This window comes from Podarcis liolepis, assembly GCF_965112155.1.
Source record: "Podarcis liolepis genome assembly, chromosome: 10".
NCBI classification, from domain to species: domain Eukaryota; kingdom Metazoa; phylum Chordata; class Lepidosauria; order Squamata; family Lacertidae; genus Podarcis; species Podarcis liolepis.
The window spans coordinates 2016008-2039445 of NC_139562.1; the positions used below are offsets into that span (position 1 = coordinate 2016008).

Genomic DNA, 23438 nt, shown 5'->3' on the forward strand with positions numbered 1-23438 from the left:
TCCTCCTCCTCCTCCTCCTCCTCCAATCCGGCTTCTGCTCCAGGAATGTGGGGGGGGGTGAGCCCCCTCCAACTCTGCCTGCTTCTCCCGGAAGTGGAACTTCCACTCCGGATTGCTGCTCTGCCCCGTAGCTGGGGGGGGGGCTTTCGGAAAGGGGAGGGAGGAGGCAGGGGACCCCCCCACCTCATGGATGTTGCAGGAAAGGAGAATCGAGAGCGAGGACAAAGAGGTAAAGGGGTCGGGGGGGGGGGAGGAGAAGGAGAGGGGAGAAGAGGATCGCGGGATGGGAAAGGGGGGAGATAAGGACCCAGAGACCCCTCCAGCTCCCCCAAGCGCCTTCCGTGGGGCCTGGATCCCGGCACGCGTGCTGCGAAGGGGGCTTTCCTCGCAGGGCGGACCCCTCACCCGTTTCCCAAGGCTCCGCGCGGCCCATGAAAAGGTTAAGGGGCGCGAGAGACGCCTGGATAGAGACCCCCCCTGTCCCTCCCTTGCTCCTGTTGGGGGGCCCTGTGGATGGAGAGATGGGGCGCGCACGGCGATGGGTCAGTCGCGCCGAAGTGCAGGGGAAGCTCCGGGAGAGAGGGAGGGGGGAGGGAAGTGCAGCACTTGGGGGGGGGGAGATAGGAAGACCAGTCTTTGGGGAGAAGTCTCCATCGTGGCGCCCGCTGGGAATATCCGGAGCGCTGGGGGCTCAGCGCAGAGAGAGGTGGGCCACGAAAGGGTTAACGGGCACGAGGGATAGAGACCCCCCTGTCCCTCCCAGGCTCGTCTTGGGGGGCCCCTCCGGCTGGAGAGATGGGGGCGCAGGACGTGGGGGGAGTGGTGCCAAGGAAGCCTCCGGATGCAGGGAGACTCCGGGAGAGAGGGAGGGGGTCGAGGAAGTGGGGGGAGGAGGGAATGCAGCATTGGCAGGGGGGGGAGATAGGAAGACCACTCTTGGGGGGGGGGGCGTCTCCATCATGCCTTCCTCGGGGAATCTCCGGAGGGGCCGCCTTGGCTTCTCCCTCCCGCCCAGGAATGCCCCCCCCCTTCAAGGCGACCAGAGAGGGATCCCTGGAAAGTGGGGGTTCTGTCTCCCCACCCCTTCCTTCCTGCAACCTCCATCCTCCTTCCACCCCATAAGCCCCTGCCCTGTCCAGACACAGCAGTTCTGCCCAGTCCAACCATTGGTCCCCCTGGAGAGGAGAGGAAATCCCGAGACAAGGGGGGAGGGGGGAGGCCTTCTCAGAAGCGGCTCTTGGTTTCCGCAATCCCACCCAGGAAGCAGCCAGAAACCTTTTCCTCTCTCTCAGGCTTCCATCTTTATTGTCTTTTCCGCTGAGGGTGAGGATAATGTACACCCGTCATCAGAAACAGGGGTGCAGAGTCCATGGAATGGCTCTCAGGATTGATACAGAAGTTGCACCTCAAAAGCATTTCTGTTCCTCTTATTCTTTGTAGCCAATGTCAGAGTGACTGACAAGCTGGGATACAATCCTTCATCATCCGATGACAGCGACTGCATGAATCTTCCCAGTCAAAGGACCCATTTTCATGATAAACAGTGCCTGGGGCTGGAGGCTCTACACACCGGGTGTGCCTGTGCAGGCCAAAGACTGCCAGTATTAGCACAGGTGAGGTGTGTGACCCCCCCCAAATTTCCAGACTGTATGTGAATGGGATTATCTTTTACGGCAACCCTGTGATTTTCTCCGCCCATAATATTTCATAAGCTAATATTGCAGTAAAAATTCCAAAATAAATACAAAAAATCACACGATAATAATAATAATAGTACAGTGGTACCTTGGATTAAGAACTGAATTCGTTCTGGAGGTCCGTTCTTAACCTGAAACTGTTCTTAACCTGTGGTACCACTTTAGCTAATGGGGCCTCCTGCTGCCGCTGTGCGATTTCTGATGCAAAGTTCTTAACAAAAGGTACTATTTCTGGGTTAGCGGAGTCTGTAACCTGAAGCGCCTGTAACCCGAGGTAGCTTACAGTACATATAGGTAAAGGTAAAGGGACCCCTGACCATTAGGTCCAGTTGTAGACGACTCTGGGGTTGCGGGGCTCATCTCGCTTCACTGGCCGGCCTCCCTGCACCCCCCACGCTACGCCACTGGCTCCTCCATAATGATCGATGTATAGTTAGCAGAGTAGGAAAAAACACAGGGTCAGGAAAAAAGTAATTCAGCTAAGAAATTTATTACTGAAGACACATAAGCATAACAGGACCCAAAAAATAGCAAAAATGTAACTCACAGTAAAACCCTGACTTAGCATTCCAAAACAGCACTCAAGTAAGAAACAGACAAGCAGAGTAGAGTAATATCAGAATAGGAAGTGGGAGCAGGCGCATTTCAATACTGTAATTCATATATAATTCAACGTCAGAATAACCCTGGGACTAGATAACAAGCCTCCAGGTGGACGTGCCCCACCTGCCCTTCACGTTCCCCTTCCACACAGGCAGAATCTGCCTTCTGGACTGTGGGATTCACGGTTGTTCTCCTCCTCTCCATCCACCAGGGCTTGACTTCAGGTGCAGCAGAAATCCCCAGCCCCCCAAGGATTTGAGACCCATCAGCTTTCCTCACCTGGTTTAGCCGGCTGGTTGAAGCCGTTGCTTGAACCCCTGTTGCATGCTGACAGCTTCTGGAAGCCACAGGTGAGAGCCGAGTGCAGGGTGGGGACCAAGGGTGGAAAAATGACCCCAGAAGGTGCAGGACATGACCACCACCAAAGGAACTACTGCTCCCCATGACATCTAGATGCAGGTAGGGAGCCGTGTTGGTTTGACGCAGTTGAAATAAAAATTAATCCAGTAGCACCTATGATTTTTCTAGATATAAGCTTTTGTGTGCATGCACACTTCTTCAGATACACTGACACAGATGTCACCAGACCCTTGTATATCGTGGGAGGGTGGGCTGGGGTTTTTCCTCAGAAGGGTACTCCTACTACCATCTACTACTCTTCACTATATGAAGAAGTGTGCATGCACACAAAAGCTTATACCTCGAACAAACTTAGTTGGTCCCTAAGGTGCTGCTGCTGCTGCTGCTGTTGTTAATTCATTTAGTCTTGTCCGACTCTTCATGACCCCCTGGACCAGAGCACGCCAGGCACTCCTGTCTTCCACTTCCTCCCGCAGTTTGTTCAAACTTATGCTGGTAGCTTCGAGAACACAGCCCAACCATCTCATCCTCTGTCTTTCCCTTCTCCTTGTGCCCTCCATCTTTCTCAACACCAGGGTCTTTCCTGGGGAGTCTTCTCTTGAGGTGGCCAAAGTCTTGGAGCCTCAGCTTCAGGATCTGTCCTTCCAGTGAGCACTCAGGGCTGATTTCCTTCAGAATCTAGAGGTTTGATCTTCTTGCAGTCCATGGGACTCTCAAGAGTCTTCTCCAGCACCATAGTTTAAAAGCATCAATTCTTCGGCGTTCAGCCTTCTTTATGGTCCAGCTCTCACTTCCATACATCACTACTGGGAAAACCATGGCTTTAACTATACGGACCTTTGTTGGCAGAGACCTTAAAATGTCTCTGCATTTTAAGATGCTGTCTAGGTTTCTCATTGCTTTTCTCCCAGGACCCTAAGGTGCTACTGGACTATTTTTGTTATTTTTTTTACTTCAACTGTGTCAGACCAATATGGCTACCTACCATTAAGTACAGTTATCTCCTTGCCTTGAATATCCTGCCTTTCAGTGCCAGATTAGGATAGTCCTGTGTCAGAAGACAAGCACAGGATCAGGCAGCACATCATCATTATAAAGGACCATTGGGGTGGGTGTTTCCGCCTGGGATTCCCATGTGCCAGCTGCTTTCCTTCTGCTTCTCCTGCTCTCTCCATGCAATGTGAGGCATGTAGACAGAGGTCCATCTCCAAGAACAGGAGCTTCCCTGAGCACCCATTCAGCTGACCCCAAGCACCAAGCCTTGTCACTAGTTCTCTGATTGAGCCAGACCACAATCCCTGGAAGAGATGAAGGCCTGGGTCTCCCAAAATAGTCCATATGGACCTCCTGAGGTCAGTGGGACTATGCAGGTGATTCATTAAGTTCTAGATGTGGAAACGGGGGCAACCACTTGATTTGAAAGGCAGTCCCACAGGACAACAGTATTCCAAGATCATGCTGTTATTAAAGCTGATTGAGGATTATGAAAGGTTGCTGATGCATTACTACCATTTGACATCATAGCATTTTCATTTCCTAAAAATTGGGAACATGGGAAGGACATGGGAGAATGTAGGAGATGTTGAAAAAAGAGACGGTGCTAATGGCGGTTGATGTATCCTTTTTTTTGTGTGTTTTCTTTTTCCTGAAGCCCAAACAGGATTTCCTTTCTGCTCACTCTGAAAAAGGGGATGGAGAAGACAGAATTGCAGGGGACAAGGCACCTTTTGTTTCATTAGGAATAGCCATTAAAATGTGTGAAATGAGTAATATGCTTCACTGAATGAGCACACATAGTTCACATCAACAAACACAAAAAGGAAAGAACCCATTTAAAAGGTATGGAGTGTGGAAACAGCTTCTCTTTCAATGCAAAACTTAGAACACACCAGCGGACTCACAAAGAGAGAAAACATTTTAAGTGCAGGGAGTGTGGGAAGAACTTCAGTCAGACTGGAAACCTTAAATTGCACAAACGGGGACACAGGGGAGAAACCATTTGAATGCATGGAGTGCAGAAAGAGAGTTAGTGAAAAAGGAATACTTAGAAGACATCAACGGACTCACACAGGGGAGAAACCATTTAAATGCATGGAGTGTGGAAAGGACTTCAGTAGAAGTTCACACCTTAGATCACATCAACGGACTCACACAGGGGAGAAACCATTTCAATGTATGGAGTGTGGAAAGAGCTTTAGTGATAATGGAAACCTTAGAACACATCAACGGTTTCACACAGGGGAGAAACCATATAAATGCATGGAGTGTGGAAAGAGCTTTAGTGATAATGGAAACCTTAGAACACATCAACGGACTCACACAGGGAATAAACCATATAAATGTATCGAGTGTGGAAAGAGCTTTAGTAATAGTGGAAACCTTAGAACACATCAACGGATTCACACAGGGGATAAACCATTTAAATGTATCGAGTGTGGAAAGAGCTTCAATCAGAGTGGAAACCTTAGAACACATCAACGGACTCACACAGGGGAGAAACCATTTAAATGCATGGAGTGTGGAAAGAGCTTCAGTCAGAATGGACAACTTAGACAACATCAACGGACTCACACAGGGGAGAAACCATTTCAATGTATGGAGTGTGAAAAGAGCTTCAGTCAGAGTGGAGACCTTAAAAATCATCAACGGGCTCACACAGGGGAGAAACCATATAAATGTATCGAGTGTGGAAAGAGCTTCAGTCAGAGTGCACACCTTAGACAACATCAACGGACTCACAAAGGGATGAAACCCTTTAAATGTATGGAGTGTGGAAAGAGCTTCCGTTTTAGTGGAAACCTGAGAAGACATCAACAGGCTCACATCGGTATGAAACGATTTAAATGTATGGATTGTGGAAAGAGCTTCAGTCAGAGTGGAAACCTAAGAAATCATCAACGGACACACACAGGGGAGAAACCATATAAATGTATCGAGTGTGGAAAGAGCTTCAGTCAGAGTGCACAACTTAGACAACATCAACGGACTCACACAGGGTCGAAACCCTTTAAATGTATGGAGTGTGGAAAGAGCTTCCGTTTTAGTGGAAACCTGAGAAGACATCAACAGGCTCACATCGGTATGAAACGATTTAAATGTATGGATTGTGGAAAGAGCTTCAATCGGAGTGGAAACCTTAGAAATCATCAACGGACTCACACAGGGGAGAAACCATTTAAATGTATGGAGTGTGGAAAGAGCTTTAGTGAAAATGGAAGCCTTAGAAAACATCAACGGACTCACTCAGGGGAGAAACCATTTCATTGTATGGAGTACAGTAAATGCTTCGCTCAGAGTGGAAATCTTAGAAAACATCAGCAGACACGTGGGGTAGAAACCATTTAAAGGTATGGACTGAAGAAGGAGCTTCAGTCAGAGTGGAACCCTTGATTTATGTCAACAAACTCACACAAAGGAGAAACCATCTAAATATCAGGAAAGTAGAAAGAGGTTCACTCTTAGTGGAAGTTCAAAATCAACAGACTAATGAACAGGAAGAACTCAGAGTTGAAACCCTTCAAACCATCAACAAACTCAGAGAGGAGAAGCAGTTTAAATCAAAAGACTGCAAAAAGTGCTTTCTTTATAATGGAGTATTTAAGGAACAGGAACGCGGGTGGCGTTGTGGGTTAAACCACAAAGCCTAGGACTTGCCGATCAGAAGGTCAGTGGTTTGAATCCCCGCAACAGGTTGAGCTCCTTTTGCTCGGTCCCTTCTCCTGCCAACCTAGCAGTTCGAAAGCATGTTAAGTGCAAATAGATAAATAGGTACTACTACGGTGGGAAGGTAAACGGCGTTTCCGTGCGCTGCTCTGGTTTGCCAGAAGCGGCTTAGTCATGCTGGCCACAGGACCCAGATGCTGTACGCCGGCTCCCTCAGCCAAAAAAGTGAGATGAGCGCCACAACCCCAGAGTCGGCCATGACTGGACCTAATGGTCAGAGGTCCCTTTACCTTTACCTTTATTTAAGGAACATCTAGGGACTCTCACATGGGAGAACCCATTTAGATGTATCGAGTGTGGGATGTCGTCCACTCTGAGCAATGAACTCAGCAGGAAATCATTCCTAAAAGCATCAGGTATATGTGAAGTTCTGATGTTTATATGTAAAACTGTATAATAATGAAATAATGAAGGCAGCATCTCACAATGGTGAGTATAATTTTAGATGAAAGTACCTTTGGTTTTTGCACCAAACTCTGTCACACACACCCCACCGCATGATCTCCAAGCACTGCTTCTTCACCAGAACTTCATCGCTGCCTCCTGCCCTGCACGTTCTGAAGAAAACTTGAAATACTGAAATTGAATGGGAGATTCCCCCCCAAGCCTAATTTCAAGAGGGGGAAGGAGGGTCTGCAGGTACCAGGGAAGTCTCCTGGGGGGCCCACCTTCACTCATGAACCCCATGGGGCAACCCCAGAGCTCCTGCTCATTCTGGGGTTTGAGGAAGATAGCATTTTTCCATAGTCCCAGAAGGTTTGCTTCAATCATGCTACTCGGGAGTTTTCCTACCAGAGGACCACAGTGCTGTGGCTGCTGTTGTTGTCATGGACTGGCTGGTGAGGGGCGAGAGGCACAAGCTGGGGGACCCACAAGGGAAGAAGGCTCAGATCCTGTTGACTGATGATGGGATGAGCCGAAAGAGGGAGAAAGGGGAGCAGACCGGAAGGGGAGATATTGAAAGCTGAGGAGGAAACAGGGTTTGGTGAACTGGAAGAGTCTGTGGCAGAGAGCAGTCCAGACTCAGAGGGAGGAGGGGGGGCAGGAGACCCAGAGGAGGCCAACTGCTAAAGCATCCAGGGAAACCCCCCTCCTGCTGCAACCAGCACATTCCTTTGAGTCTGGTGGTTAGAACTCCTAGAATGTGGGGATCCCATTTTTCAACCAGAACAAAAACCCGCTAGCCTTTTCCCAGGTCTTTCCTGACCTGACAGTCGTTCGTCTTCTCTACGAAGAACGCTACAAAGTCCTTCTCCTTCTTTTTCCCATGGGCTCCCAGCAACCTTTTCTGCCTCTAGGGAAAAGAATCCCTTTCCATTGGACGCCTGGCAGCCCAGTGCCAAATCCGGCTGCTCCAGAGAGAACGGAAAGGAGCTGTAAACGCCCTTGCGCTCTGACGCGCACCAGTCACTTCCTCCCGGATCTTGGTGCTGCCGGTGCAGCTGCATTTAGGAGAAAAAGAGAAATTGGAAACCGAGCCCAAGTCCCTTGCTATCCAAACTGGCCACTGGGACCAGCCTTGGGGCGTCTTCCTTGGGAAAAAGGAAAAGTTTCAGATCTCAGGTTCCCCGACAGGGAATGAGAGCTTTGATTGGCGTTCTCCCCTTGCAGTTAATTGCCTCTCTAATTGCAGAACCCCAATTCTCCTGTTCTCTCCTCCCCCTCCTCGCTACCTCTTGCCAGGAAGGCTGGGAGTGAAGACCGTCAGCAAAAGAGACAGCCAAGGATGAGAATCTGGGTTGCTGGGTGTTTCAGAGAATCCTGCCCACAATCTTCTCCATTCTGAGACTCACGTCCACATGCGCTGCTCCTGGCCATCCCGGGGTCTTTTGCTAGATTAATTTATGGCCGGCCTGGACCTGAAAATAAACTACCAAAAAACTAAATTACTGACAAAAAGCCTCACAATGGAAGAAAAAAAAAAGAACTTCAAGAAAAAACAGGCCGGGAAATTAAAAATAAGGTTAAATACTTAGGAATCTGCATTTCAAATAAAAGTTTAAATTTATATGAGGATAATTATAGTAAGTATGGAAAGATTTTTTTAAAAAAATATGGAAACCTGAACCAAACTCCATCTCTCACTCTGGGGAAGAGTCTCGGTTGTGAAAATGAATATCCTCCCCAAAATGATTTTCTTATTCCAAACAATACCCATTTTAGGAGAAATGAATTGTTTTAAGGAGTGGAAAAGGGAAATATCTAGATTTATATGGAGTGGAAAGAAACCGAGAATTAAACACCAGTTATTAAGAGATCAAAAGGAGAGAGGAGGTTTTGCATTGCCAGATTTGGAATTCTACCATGCGGCGGCAGGATTGGTTTGGATAAAAGACTGGATTACACTAAAAGATACGGACCTGTTAGACTTGGAAGGCCACGAGAATCTGTCTGGATGGCACGCTTCTTTAATATACGAAAAAGTGAAGGTCCACAGGGGATTTTTGAGCCATGTGAAATAAAATCTGGAATAAATATAAAGGAATACTTGAGCCAAAAATACCCTTGTGGACATCACCAAGAGAAGCTATATACTCATGTTAGAATATTTACAACTAGCAAAACTGACGGGAAGAGTTAGAGGAGTATTGAACCAGAAAATATTTGGAGAATGGAGAATATTTGAGGATTATAGAAGATCATATAATCATATAAGACCAACCACACCATATTAGCAGAACTTGAGTGATACTTGTAAACACAACAAATGCTGTTTGTGGAGTAGACTGGAACAATATTAAAGAATATAAAACTGTGGGGGGGGGGACAACAACGGCAGTATAAACAGTACCATGAGAATGATTGAAAGACTCATTTTGTCAGAAGTCTTTTTTATTTAATTAGGAAGATTAAATTTTTTATGCACATAAATCTGCTTTTTCTTCTTTCCTTTTTCTGTATTTTCTTTCCTTTTTTCTTCATTGTTTTTTTTTAGTTTTCTTTTTTGCAGTATGAGATTCCAAATTCTTTGTATATGTGTGCAGTTTAAATCAATAAAGATTATTTTAAAAATAAATCATTTTGTGGCTGGCCTGATCAAGCGTTGCTTTCTCTGGTTAGCCCCGCTGGAACTCCAGTTCTTTCCAGACCCTGGGGTCACTAGAGGACTGGTGGCTCCTCCTGGCAAATGGCCTGGTGCGCGCTGGATCACCGGTCCTTCCTTGCCCCCCCCCTTGAATCCGGGCAACCGAAGGTCCCAACTGGGGTGCCATCTGTTGTAAACAAAAGCTGCCCTTCTTCCCTTATGGGGGACACAAGAGCCCTTTATAGAGTCCCTTGTAGGTTCTCCATCAGTAGGAGAAAACAACTGAGGCCAACCAGAGAATATTGAGAAGCAAAGCAGCTAGCAAGCTTGATCTTTATTGATCTGCTGCAACAGGGTGCTCCCCTCACACGCAGGAAAGGAGGAGGACCCCGAACCAAGGCGTGCCAGCCCTTATATAGACATTTTAAATTCCCTGCCCTGGAGCTCAAGACCACCCCTCCATACATCATACATGCATCACAGAAAGGGCGTAACCCAAGACCACCCCCCACATACATCATACCTACATCACAGAAAAGGTGGTCTACAACAGAAATTTGAATGTTGTTGTTTTTCCTGTCTGCCAGGTTATCTGATAATGCCTTATCTGATTCCCTTTACTGGTAGTCTGGCCATTCCTTTGAGATGGTGATTTCCCAATTCCTGAGACAATGGGAAGGTTCCCTCACCTGCTCCCTCCTTGCAGAGTAAACATTTGGTCAGTTTGGGAGTCAAAATGGTTTCAGGACGGTCTTCCTATGCTGCTCCAGACATGTGGTTGACATATCTATGTATGCACTTGGTTTGTACATTTATGAACATTTAGTATATATATAAGACCTTAAATTTTTTATTACATGATTCATCCAGACCAGCCTTTCACATGATGAATTCTGCATTTATGTTAAATAAGCAGGAAGACAATATACAGCCTTGTCGTACTCCTTTCCCAATTTTGAACCAATCAGTTCTTCCATATCCAGTTCTAACTGTAGCTTCTTGTCCCACAAAGAGATTTCTCAGGAAACAGATGAGGTGATCAGGCACTCCCATTTCTTTAAGAACTTGCCATAGTTTGCTGTGGTCAACACAGTCAAAGGCTTTTGCATAGTCAATGGAGCAGAAGTAGATGTCTTTCTGGAACTCTCTAGCTTTCTCCATAATCCAGCGCATGTTTGCAATTTGGTCTCTGCCTCTTCTAAATTTGGTTCCTCTGCCTCTTCTAAATCCAGCTTGCACTTCTGGGAGTTCTCAGTCCACATACTGCTTGAGCCTGCCTTGTAGCATTTTAAGCATAACCTTGCTAGCGTGTGAAATGAGCGCAATTGTGCGGTAGGTGGAGCATTCTTTGGCACTGCCCTTCTTTGGGACTGGGATTCATGTGTTGCAATCATTCAGTTTGTACAAACACGACACTCACACACGACATAGGCAACACTTCTGTTATAAATTCAAAGAAAATCAGCCGTACATTGGATCTGCACCGTTCGACTTTTATTTTGCACCATGAGGGAAGGACTATCAAAGGGGGGAGACTTGACACAAGGCAGCCAACACGTCCGCAGTGAGCCCTACTCAATTGGCATGCCAACCTTGTTGGTCCTAGACAGAAGATCATTCCACTCACAAAGGACCTGCATATGGAAGTGGATTCAATATGGACTGAAACACAGGACAGTGACCAGCCCTTCCCTCTGGGGGCAGGAAGCAGTGAACTCCCCTTTGTCCTCAGGAATGTAATCATGGGGAAGGGAAAGGAGGAACCGGACAGGTGACAAGACCCTCAGGTTACCACCACAACTCCTCCTCCTTCAAAGAAGTCACACTTCTCTGAAGTCTCTCAGCCCCACACACCTCACAGAGTGTTTGTTGTGGGGGAGGAAGGGAAAGGAGAATGTTAGCCGCTTTGAGACTCCTTTGGGTAGTGATCAAGCGGGATATCAAATCCAAACTCTTCTTCTTCTTCTTCCTGAACCCCTCCTCTGTGTGATGTGTCAATGATGTAGTCTTGGGGGTGTAGCTTGGGGGATTAGCAGCTATTAAAAGTTAGGGGCCTTCTTTTGTTGGGGGCTTCGATCTTGTTCCACCTGGTGGCAGGTGGGAGTCCTGTGGGGACAGTCTTCAATCAAGACCAAGCCGACTGGCTGCTCTTTTGCTCTGCTCTTCCTGGCTGGTCTCCTTGAGGAGGAGCCCTCCTCTGAGGAGCCCTCAGATTTCTCCCTTAAGACATGGAATCTGCTTCTTTCTACAATTGTATCGGCTGCTTTTCTGAGCCTCTTGGCTGTTGTGCATGGACGGTGCCTGTGTCTGCTAACGGAAAAATCTGAGGGCTCCCTTGGACAAAAACAAAGACACCAACCAGGATAACTTGGAGCAAAACAGCAGCCTGTAGGCTTGGCCTTTATTGATCTGTTGCAACAGGGTGCTCCCCTCACTTGCAGGAGAGTGGAAGGACCCAGAAAAATGCTGTGCAACGGCTTATAAAGACTTTTGAAATTGCCACCCTGTAGATCAAGACCACCCCCAGAAACATCATACATACATCACAGAAAGGAGGGGTTGAGGGAGGGGTGGTGGTGGTAACCTGAGTGTCCTGTCACCTGGCTGGTTCTTCCTTTCCCCCTCCCCATGAGTACTTTCCAGGAGACAAAGGGGAGTTTCCAGGTGGGGGAGGGGAGGATGTTGCAATGCAAACCTTGTAGGCGGGACGGGACCCACTTTGCAGCTGGATCTCCGGGATCAGCCCCTCCCCCGCTCTCCTGATCCCAGAAGGATAAGGGGAGGGGGAAAACCTTCCTCTCCCCCCCTCAATTCTTTCCCTCCCCTCCCGGCACATCCTCCTCTCACCCCGCCCCCACAACCCCAGATCCCGCCCCCAAACATCCCACCCCTTCCTCCTCCTCCTCCAATCCGGCTTCTGCTCCGGGAATGGGGGGGTGAGCACCCTCCCACCCTGCCTGCTTCTTCCGCAAGTGGAGCTTCCACTCCGGATTGCTGCTCTGCGGCGTAGCTCTAGAGGGGGAGGGCGCCTTCGAAAAGGGGAGGGAGGAGGCAGGGGAACCCCCCCCCCGTGGATGTTGCAGGAAAGGAGAATCGGGTGCGAGGACAAAGAGGTAAAGGGGTCGCGGGGGGGGGGAGAAGGAGGGAGGAGAAAAGGACCCAGAGACCCCTCCAGCTCCCCCAAGCGCCTTCCGTGGGGCCTGGATCCCGGCACGCTTGCTGCGAAGAGGCGGAGATGGGGCGCCCACCCACGAGGACTCCCTGGCCCCGTTTCCCCCGCGCAGGCATCCCTGGGGCGCGGAGAGAAGCCAGAATAGAGAACCCCCCCCCTGTCCCCACTTGCTCGTCTTGGGGGGCAATAGGGACGGAGAGATGGGTTGCGCCTGGCGAGGGGTGAGCCAAGGGGGCTCTGGGTGCAGGGGAGACCCCGGGATGGGAGGGGGGCCAGGGGCGGGGGGAGGAGGAGGGAGGAGACGAGGTCCCAGAGACCCCTCCAACTCCCCAAGCTCCTTCCGTGGGGCCTAGATCCCGGTGCGCGTGCTGCGAAGGGAGCTTTCCTCGCAGGGCGGACCCCTGGGTTTTGGACCCAGGGGATAATGTCAGATGGTAAACACACACACCCTTGTAATTTCCATAACAGCAGGAAGGAATTCCCCCACTCTTGTCACAGGCAGCTGGGCTCACTTGCCAGAGCCACCTGGAGATCCTGACGGCAATAGCCATCATCCCTGACCACTGGTCTTGCTAGCTCAGGGTGATGGGAGCTGTAGTCCAAAAGCAGCTGGAGACCCAAGTTTGGGAAACCCTGTTCTCCCTGAAGGACAAAGGGGGGGGGTTCACTTGCATCAGAGCGTCAGGTGAGCCCTGCAGGATCAGGCCCAAGGGGCCCCTGTCCTCCCAGGGGCCGAGCAGGGGCCTCTTCTGGGAAGCCCAATTTCCCAAACCTTTTAACTGCCCTCTTCCCCAAAGAACGTAATAGTATTTACCCATCCCCCAGCTGAAAGGCTTTCCTGCCCTTCTCCCTTCAAAGTATCAGGATTCAACCCGCCGCCCCGATGGATTTCTGCCTGGGGCATGTGCTGCCCTTGATCGCCTCCTGCCTGCTAAGGGATTATGGAGTCAGGGGGAGCCCTGGATCCCCTAATTGGAGAGGAATCATTAGACTTTGGAAGCAAGGAAACCGGTCAAACCGTAGAATTTTGGCGATTATTTGACGTTTCTTCAGCTTTCTATATTGGATAGTCGAGGAAACGGTCCGATTCACGGTATCCGCTTCTGGCTACAATTGTATTGGCTGCTTTTCTGAGCCTCTTGGCTGTTGTGCAGGGACGGGGCCTGTGTCCACGGTCCTTGTCCTGGCCTGAGTCAGAGGCTGGGGTGGGGAGCTGGGATTTGGGGGGAGTCGTTTAGCTGCCCCCCTCCATTCCTCGTTTGAACAGCACCAAGACCTAAAACACGGAGGGATCTAAGCTCGTGGGATGGGGGAGGGGAGGATGTTGCACTTGTGGGGGGGACCCCTCTTTGCAGCTGGATCTCCGGGATCAGCCCCTCCCCCGCTCTCCTGATCCAGAAGGAAGAGGGGAGGGGGGAAACCTTCCTCTCCCCCCCTCAATTCTTTCCCTCCCCTCCCGGCACATCCTCCTCTCACCCCGCCCCCACAACCCCAATTCCCGCCCTCCCATACGTTGCAGCCCTTCCTCCTCCTCCTCCTCCTCTTCCTCTTCCTCCTCCTCCTCCAATCCGGCTCTTCTGTTACAGGAATGGGGGGGGGGGTGAGCCCCCTCCCACCCTGCCTGCTTCTCCCGGAAGTGGAGCTTCCACTCCGGATTGCTGCTCTGTCCCGTAGGTCATGGGGGGGGGCGCCTTCGGAAAGGGGAGGGAGGAGGCAGGGGACCCCCCCCGGATGTTGCAGGAAAGGAGAGGAGAATCGGGAGCGAGAACAAAGAGGTAAAGGGATCGCGGGGGGGGGGGAGAGGGGAGAAAGGACCCAGATACCCCGCCAGCTCCCCAAACCGCCTTTCGTGGGGCCTGGATCCCGGCACGCGTGCTGCGAAGGGAGCTTTCCTCGCAGGGCGGACCCCTCGCCCCGTTTCCCAGGCTCCGCGCGTCCCATGAAAGGGTTAAGGGGCGCGAGAGACGCCTGGATAGAGACCCCCCAGTCCCTCCATTGCTCCTGTTCGGGGGGGGGCTAGGATGGAGAGATGGGGCGCGCAGGGCGAGGTGTCAGTCGCGCTAGAGTGCAGGGGAAACTGCGGGAGAGAGGGAGGGGGAAGGGAAGAGGAGCACTGGGGGGGGGGAGATAGGAAGACCAGTTTTTTTGGGGGGGCGTCTCAATCGTGGCTTCCTTAGGCAATCTTCGAAGGGGCCGCCTTGGCTTCTCCCTCCCGCCCAGGAATGCCCCCCCCCTCAAGGCGACCAGAGAGGGATCCCTGGAAAGTGGGGGTCCTGCCCCCACCCTTCCATCCTGCAATCTCCATCCTCTTCCCACCCCATAAGTCCCTGCCCTGTCCGGACACAGCGCTTCTGCCCAGTCCAACCATTGGTCCCCTGGAGAGGAGAGGAAATCCCGAGACGAGGCGGGAGGGGGGAGGCCTTCTCAGAAGCGGCTCTTGGTTTCCGCAATCCCACCCAGGAAGCAGCCAGAAACCTTTTCCTCTCTCTCAGGCTTTTCCACTGAGAATGAGGATAATGTACACCTGTCATCAGAAACAGGGGTGCAGAGTCCATGGAATGGCTCTCAGGATTGATATAGAAGTTGCACCTCAAAAGCATTTCTTTTATTTTTTAAAAAGATATTTATTAAGATTTTCAGAATATTACAGAATAAAGAAAACGAAAAAAGAAAAATACAAAATAAAAATGGTTAAAAACAATTCATTCTTTCCATTACTTATCTTTCATTTGCTTTTTTCCCGGACCTCCTCACACCTCCCTTTTTTGTATTCCAGTTCAAATTATTAGTTCAGCAAATCCCTCCCCTCTTTGTATATCCTAGTCTTTAATCATAAAGTATTGTAACATTAAATTTTTACCTATTAATAATCCATTTTTTCATATTCCCTTATAACATTACAGCTAAAGACCACATAGTTTCTATCCAACAGCATTCTAGCATTCATTAATTTTGCAATATTTCTGTAGATAGTCTTTAATTTTCTTCCACCGACTCTTCTCCCTGGTCTCGGATTCTGCCAGTCATTTCCGTAAAAAGCATTTCTGTTCCTCTTATTCTTTCTAGGCAACGTCAGAGTGACTGACAAGCTGGGATACAACCCATCATCATCCAATGACAGTGACTGCATGAATCTTCCCAGTCAAAGGACCCATTTTCATGATAGACAGTGCCTGGGGCTGGAGGCTCTACACACCGGGTGTGCCTGTGCAGGCCAAAGACTGCCAGTATTAGCACAGGTGAGGTGTGTGACCTCCCCAAATTTACAGACTGTATGTGAATGAGATTTCCTGGGTGGGATTATATTTTACAGCAACCCTGTGATTTTCTCCACCCATAACATTTCGTGAGCTGATATTGCAGTACGAATTCCAAATTAACTACAAAAAATCTCGTAATAATAATAATAATAATAGTACAGTGGTCCTTCGGGTTAAGAACTGAATTTGTTCTGCAGGTCCGTTCTTAACCTGAAACTGTTCTTAACCTGAACCACCACTTTAGCTAATGGGGCCGCCGTGCGATTTCTGTTCTCATCCTGAAGCAAAGTTCTTAACAGAAGGTACTATTTCTGGGTTAGCGGAGTCTGTAACCTGAAGCGTCTGTAACACGAAGTACCACTGTAAAAGTTATAGTATTCGTCTTTTCCCCCAGCCACTCTGGGCAGCTTACAGTACATATAGGTAAAGGTAAAGGGACCCCTGAACATTAGGTCCAGTCGTGGCCGACTCTGGGGTTACGGCGCTCATCTCACTTTATTGGCTGAGGGAACCAGCGTACAGCTTCCGGGTCATGTGGCCAACATGACTAAGCTGCTTCTGGCGAACCAGAGCAGCGCACGGAAATGCCGTTTACCTTCCCGACAGTACAGTACATATACAAGACAGTAAAAAATCAAACATTACAAACCTCCTGATACTGCTGTCTTCTAAATGTCAGAGGGTTGCCTACCTCCTTGGCCTCAGAAGGGAGGGCATTCCATGGGGCAGGAGGCCCTCTGCCTGCTTACCTGGAACTTCACTTCTAACAGCAAGGGAACCAGCAGAAGACCCTCGGAGGAGGACCTCCCTGTCCGGACTGAGCGATAGGGGTGAAGATGCTCCGTGAGGTCCACAGGGCCGAGGCTGTTGAGGGCTTTGGGTTGCAGATCTTGCTCCTCCATAATGATCGATGTATAGTTAGCAGAGTAGGAAAAAACACTCAGAGGCAGAAAAAAATAATTCAGCTGAGAAATTTATTACTGAAGACAGATAAGCATAACAGGATCCAAAAATAGCAAAAATGTAACTCACAGTAAAACCCTGACTTAGCAAACCAAAACAGCATTCAAGTAAGAAACAGACAAGCAGAGTAGAGTAATATCAGAATAGGAAGCTGGAGCAGGCGCATTTCAATACTGCAATTTATATATAATTCAATGTCAGAAATCATGCTGTGTTATTAAAGATGATTGAGGATTATGAAAGGTTCCTGATGCATTACTACCATGTGTCAAAATACCATTTTTATTTCCTAAAAATTGGGAACATGGGGAGGACATGGGAGAATGTAGGAGATGTTGAAATAAGAGAAGATGCTAATGTTGGGTGATGTGCCCTTTTTTTCTGTGTTCTCTTTCCTGAAACCCAAACAGGATTTCCTTTCTGCCCACTCTGAAAAAGGTGATGGAGAATTGTAGGGGACAAGGCACCTTTCATTTCATTAGGAATAGCCATTAAAATGTGTGAAATGTGGAATATGCTTCACTGTATGAGCACACATAGTTCACATCAACAAACACAAAAAGGAAAGAACCCATTTAAAGGTATGGAGTGCGGAAAGAGCTTCTCTTTCAATGCAAAACTTAGAACACACCAGTGGACTCACACAGAGAGAAAACGTTTTACGTGCAGGGAGTGTGGGAAGAACTTCAGTCAGAGTGGAAACCTTAAATTGCACAAACGGACTCACACAGAGGAGAAACCATATGAATGTATGGAGTGTGGAAAGAACTTTAATAATAGTGGAAGCCTTAGAAGACATGAACGGACTCACACAGGGGAGAAACCATATAAATGTATGGAGTGTGGAAAGAGCTTTAGTGATAGTGGAAGCCTTAGTAAACATCAACAGACTCACACAGGTGAGAAACCATTTAAATGTATGGAGTGTGGAAAGGACTTCAGTCAGAATGGACTCCTTAGATCCCATCAACGGACTCACACAGGGGATAAACCATTTAAATGCATGGAGTGTGGAAAGGACTTCAGTCAGAATGGACACCTTAGATCCCATCAACGGACTCACACAGGGGAGAAACCATTTCAGTGTATCGAATGTGGAAAGAGCTTTAGTGAAAATGGAAGCCTTAGGAACCATCAACGGACTCACACAGGGGAGAAACCATTTCAATGTATCGAGTGTGGAAAGAGCTTTAGTGTTAGTGGAAGCCTTAGAAATCATCAACGGACTCACACTGGGGAGAAACCATTTCAATGTATCGAGTGTGGAAAGAGCTTTAGTGTTAGTGGAAGCCTTAGGAACCATCAACGGACTCACACTGGGGAGAAACCATTTAAATGTATCGAGTGTGGAAAGAGCTTCAGTCGGAGTGCACACCTTAGAAATCATCAACGAACTCACACAGGGGAGAAACCATTTCAATGTATCGAGTGTGGAAAGAGCTTTAGTGAAAATGGAAGCCTTAGAAATCATCAACGGACTCACACTGGGGAGAAACCATTTAAATGTATCGAGTGTGGAAAGAGCTTTAGTGAAAATGGAAGCCTTAGAAATCATCAACGGACTCACACAGGGGAGAAACCATTTAAATGTATCGAGTGTGGAAAGAGCTTTAGTGAAAATGGAAGCCTTAGAAGTCATCAACGAACTCACACAGGGGAGAAACCATTTCAATGTATTGAGTGTGGAAAGGGCTTCAGTCGGAGTGCACACCTAAGAAATCATCAACGGACTCACACAGGGGAGAAACCATTTCAATGTATCGAGTGTGGAAAGAGCTTTAGTGATAATGGAAGCCTTAGAAATCATCGACGGACTCACACAGGGGAGAAACCATTTCAATGTATCGAGTGTGGAAAGAGCTTCAGTCGGAGTGGACACCTTAGAAATCATCAACGGACTCACACAGGGGAGAAACCATTTAAATGTATCGAGTGTGGAAAGGGCTTTAGTGATAGCGGAAGTCTTAGAAAACATCAACGGACTCACACAGGGGAGTAACCATTTCAATGTATCGAGTGTGGAAAGAGCTTCAGTCGGAGTGGACACCTTAGAAATCATCAACGGACTCACACAGGGGAGAAACCATTTAAATGTATTGAGTGTGGAAAGAGCTTTAGTGATAATGGAAGCCTTAGACAACATCAACGGACTCACACAGGGGAGAAACCATATGAATGCATGGAGTGTGGAAAGAGCTTCAGTCAGAGTGCACACCTTAGATCACATCAACGGAGTCACATGGGGAGAAACCATTTAAATGCATGGAGTGTGGAAAGGACTTCAGTCAGAGTGGAACACTGAAAAAAAAAATCAACAGACTCACACACGGGAGAAACGACATAAATGTATAGAGTGTGGATAGAGTTTCCATTGTAATCCAAGCCTTAGATCACATCAACGGACTCATATAGGAGAGAAACCATTTCAATGTATGGAGTACAGTAAATATTTCACTCAGAGTGGAAATCTTAGAAAACATCAGTAGATATACAGGGGAGAAACCATTTAAAGGTATGGACTGTGGAAGGAGCTTCAGTCAGAGTGGAACCCTTGATTTATGTCAACAAACCTACACAAAAGACAAACCGTATAAATATCAGTAAAGTAGATAGAGGTTCAGTCCTAGTGGAAGTTCTAAATCAACAGACTTATGGACAGGAAGAACTTTAAGGATTGAAACCCTTCAAACCATCAACAAACTCAGAGAGGAGAAGAAGTTTAAATGAAAAGATTGCAAGAAGTGCTTTATTTATAATGGAGTGATCAAGGAACATCCCAGGACTCACATGGGAGAACCCATTTAGATGTATGGAGTGTGGGACTTCTTCCTCTCAGAGTCCACTCTGAGCAATGAACTCAGCAGGAAATCATTCCTAAAAGCATCAGGTATATGTGAAGTTCTGGTGTTTATATGTAAAACATTACAATAATCAAATAATGAAGGCAGCATCTCACAATGGTGAGTATAATTTTAGATGAAAGTACTTTTGGTTTTTGTACCAAACTCTGCCACCCCCACCCCCACCGCATGATCTCCAAGCACTGCTTCTTCACCAGAACTTCATCGCTGCCTCCTGTCCTGCGCGTTCTGAAGAAAACTTGAAATACTGGAATTGAATGGGAGATTTCTCCCCCAGCCTAATTTCAAGAGGGGGAAGGAGGGGCTGCAGGTACTAGGGAAGTCTCCTGGGGGCCCCACCTTCACTCATGAACCCCATGTGGAAACCCCAGAACTCCTGCTCATTCTGGGGTTTGAGGAAGATAGCATTTTTCCATAGTCCCAGAAGTTTTGCTTCAATCATGCTTCTCGGGAGTTTTCCTACCAGAGGACCACAGTGCTGTGGCTGCTGTTGTTGTCAAGGACTGGCTGGTGAGGGGGGGCACAAGCTGGGGGACCCACAAGGGAAGAAGGCTCAGATCCTGGGGACTTGTGGTGGGATGGCAGTGAGCAGAAAGAGGGAGAAAAGGGAGCAGACCGGAAGGGGAGATGTTGCAAGCTGAGGAGGAAACTGGGTTAGGTGAGCGGGAAGAGTCTGGGGCAGAGAGCAGTTCAGGCTCAGAGGGAGGAGAGGAGGGGGCCAGGAGACCCAGAGGAGGCCGGCTGCTGAAGCATCCAGGGAGACCCCCCCTCCTGCTGTGACCAGCTCCCCTCTCCCCTGGTCTAGAGCACACAGGGAAATCCAGTTCAGACCCCATGAGCCTGTACATGATATTAACAGGTGTTTGGTTTTTTGTCCCAACATGCATCACTTTAATCTTATTGATAATGAACTGTATTTTCTGCCCATTCACCCTGTTTGGAGAAGTCCCTTTGGAGAAGTCCCTTTGGAGCTCCTTGCAATCTCTCTTTGTTTGAACAACCCTGGGCAATTTGCTGCCATCAGCAAACTGCCCCCTCCCTGCTCCCTCCTAAGTCTAGATGAACAAGTTGAAAAGCCACAGGTCCCAATACTGATCTTGAGGGGACTCTGCTTTCTGCTCCTCTCCATTCAAAGAACTATCTGTTTACTCTCTTGGTGTTTCTGAAGGAGGGCTGCCTTCCTGGTGGTGTGATGGCATTGAGCCAAAAGAGGGAGAAAAGGGAGCAGAGTGGGAGGGGAGGTGTGGCAAGCTGAGGAGGAAACAGGGTTTGGTGAGCAGGAGGAGTCTGGGGCAGAGAGCAGTTCAGGCTTGGAAGGAGGAGAGGAGGGGGCCAGGAGACCCAGAGGAGGCCGGCTGCTGAAGCATCCAGGGAGACTCCCCCTCCTGCTGCGACCAGCACATGCCTTTGAGTCTGGCGGTTAGAACTCTTAGAATGTGGGGATCCCATTTTTCAGCCAAAGCAAAAACTCGCTAGCCTTTTCCCAGGTCTTTCCTGACCTGACAGTCGTTCGCCTTCTCTATGAAGTCCTTCTCCCTCCCTTTATTTACCATGGGGTCCCAGCAACCTTTTCTGCCTCTTACACACTAGGGAAAAGAGTCCCTTTCCATTGGACGCCTGGCAGCCCAGTGCCAAATCCAGAGAGAACGGAAAGGAACTGTAAATGCCCTTGCGCTCTGACGCGCACCAGTCACTTCCGGATCCTGGTGCTGCTGGTGCAGCTGCATTTATGAGAAAAAGAGAAATTGGAAACTGAGCCGAAGTCCCTTGCTATCCAAACTGTCCACTTGGACCAGCCTTGGGGGCGTCTTCCTTGGGGAAAAAGGAAAAGTTTCAGATATCAGGTTCCCCGACAGGGAATGACAGCTTTGATTGGCGTTCTCCCCTTGCAGTTCATTGCCTCTCTAACTGCAGAACCCCAAGTCTCCCGTTCTCCCCTCCCCCTCCTCGCTACCTCTTGCCAGGAAGGCTGGGAGTGAAGACCGTAAGCAAAAGAGACAGCAAAGGATGAGAATCTGGGTTGCTGGGTGTTTCAGAGAATCCCGCCCACAATCTTCTCCATTCCTAGACTCACGTCCGCATGCGCTGCTCCTGGCCACCCCAGGGTCTTTTACTAGATTAATTTATGGCCGGCCTGGGGCTGAAAATAAACTTCCAAAAAACTAAATTACTGACAAAAAGCCTCACAATGGACGAAAAAAAAGAACTTCAAGAAAAAACAGGCCTGGAAATTAAAAATAAGGTTAAATACCTAGGGATCTGGATTTCAAATAAAAGTATAAATGTATATGAGGATAATTATAGTAAAGTATAGAAAGAACTTTTTAAAAATATGGAAACTTGGACCAAACTCCATCTCTCACTCTGGGGAAGAGTCTCGGTTGTGAAAATGAATATCCTCCCCAAAATGATGTTCTTATTCCAAACAATGCCCATTTTAGGAGAAATGAATTGTTTTAAGCAGTGGAAAAGGGAAATATCTAGATTTATATGGAGTGGAAAGAAACCGAGAATTAAACACCAGTTATTAACAGATCAAAAGGAGAGAGGAGGTTTTGCGTTGCCAGATTTCGAATTCTACCATGCGGCGGCAGGATTGGTTTGGATAAAAGACTGGATTACACTAAAAGACTTGATTTGGATAAAAGACTGGATTACACTATTAGACTTGGAAGGCCACGAGAATCGGTCTGGATGGCACGCTTCTTTAATATATGGAAAAGTGAAGGTCCACAGGGGATTTTTGAGCCATGTGATAAGAAAATCGTGATATAAAATCTGGAATAAATATAAAGGACTACTTGAGCCAAAAATACCCTTGTGGACATCACCAAGAGAAGCAAAACTGATGGGAAGAGTTAGAGGAGTACTGAACCAGAAAATATTTGGAGAATGGAGAATATTTAAGGATTATATAAGATCATATTGTACCAACCACACCATATTAGCAGAACTTGAGTGATACTTGTGAACACAACAAATACTGTTTGTGGAGTAGACTGGAACAATATTAAAGAATATAAAACTGTGCGAAAGAAACAACGGCAGTATAAACAGCACAATGAGAATGATTGAAAGACTCATTTTTTCAGAAGTGTTTTTTATTTAATTAATCATGTACATAAATCTGCTTTTTCTTTCTTTTCTTTCTTTTCTTCTTTCCTTTTTTCTTCTTCGTTTTTTCTTTAATTTTATTTTTGCAGTATGAGATTCCAAATTCTTTGTATATGTGTGTAATTTAAATCAATAAAGATTATTTTTAAAAATAAATAAATTTGAGGCTGGTCTGATCAAGTGTTGCTTCCTCTGGTTAGCCCCACTGGAACTCCAGTTCTTTCCAGACCCTGGGGTCACTAGAGGACTGGTGGCTCCTCCTGGCAAATGGCCTGGTGCACGCTGGATCACCAGTCCTTCCTTGCCCCCAGAATCTGGCCAACCGAAGGTCCCATCTGGGGTGCCATCTGTTGTAAACAAAAGCTGCCCTTCTTCCCTTTATAGAGTCCCTTGTAGGTTCTCCATCGGTTGGAGGAAAGAGCAGAGGCAACCAGAGACTATTGAGAAGCAAAGCAGCTAGTAAGCCTGATCTTTATTGATCTCCTGCAACAGGGTGCTCCCCTGAGGTGGACCCCCAACCAAGGCGTGCCAGCCCTTATATAGACATTTTAAATTCCCTGCCCTGGAGCTCCAGACCACCCCTCCATACATCACAGGAGGGGTGTAACCCAAGACCACCTACTACAAAAATCATACCTGCATCACAGAAAAAGCGGTCTA

General features: G+C 48.0%; 2 protein-coding genes and 1 long non-coding RNA gene across 7 annotated transcripts in view; 2 read left to right on the forward strand and 1 right to left on the reverse strand.

Moving 5' to 3' along the window:
• LOC310686905 (uncharacterized protein) lies at positions 1-21984 on the forward strand. 3 transcript variants are annotated; one of them, XM_083461414.1, is made up of 5 exons: positions 1-229; positions 1441-1613; positions 2512-2650; positions 17214-19037; positions 19122-21984. In XM_083461414.1, exon 4 carries the CDS (start codon positions 17300-17302, stop codon positions 18800-18802), a length of 1503 nt encoding a protein of 500 aa, XP_083317540.1. In that variant the 5' UTR covers positions 1-229; positions 1441-1613; positions 2512-2650; positions 17214-17299; the 3' UTR covers positions 18803-19037; positions 19122-21984. The 3 variants fall into 3 exon arrangements, with proteins under 3 accessions (XP_083317540.1, XP_083317538.1, XP_083317539.1); XM_083461412.1 differs by lacking the exons at positions 17214-19037; positions 19122-21984 and adding an exon at positions 4312-8411 and having other exon boundaries at positions 95-229; XM_083461413.1 differs by lacking the exons at positions 17214-19037; positions 19122-21984 and adding an exon at positions 4321-8411 and having other exon boundaries at positions 95-229.
• The window catches only part of LOC310687051, a 26472-nt gene continuing 12138 nt past the window's right edge, over positions 9105-23438 (reverse strand). Inside the window, exon 2 of the long non-coding RNA XR_014516153.1 lies at positions 9105-11359. This is a non-coding gene — a long non-coding RNA (uncharacterized lncRNA). The remainder of the gene's footprint in view (positions 11360-23438) is intronic.
• LOC310686862 (uncharacterized protein) overlaps positions 15647-23438 on the forward strand; it is a 41325-nt gene continuing 33533 nt past the window's right edge. For 2 of the 3 annotated variants that reach the window (XM_083461251.1, XM_083461252.1), the window contains exon 1: positions 15647-15819. The gene's annotated coding sequence lies outside the window, so the exon portion shown is untranslated. Of the gene's footprint in view, positions 15825-23438 lie in introns of all 3 variants that reach the window. The other variant, XM_083461253.1, reaches the window with a different exon arrangement.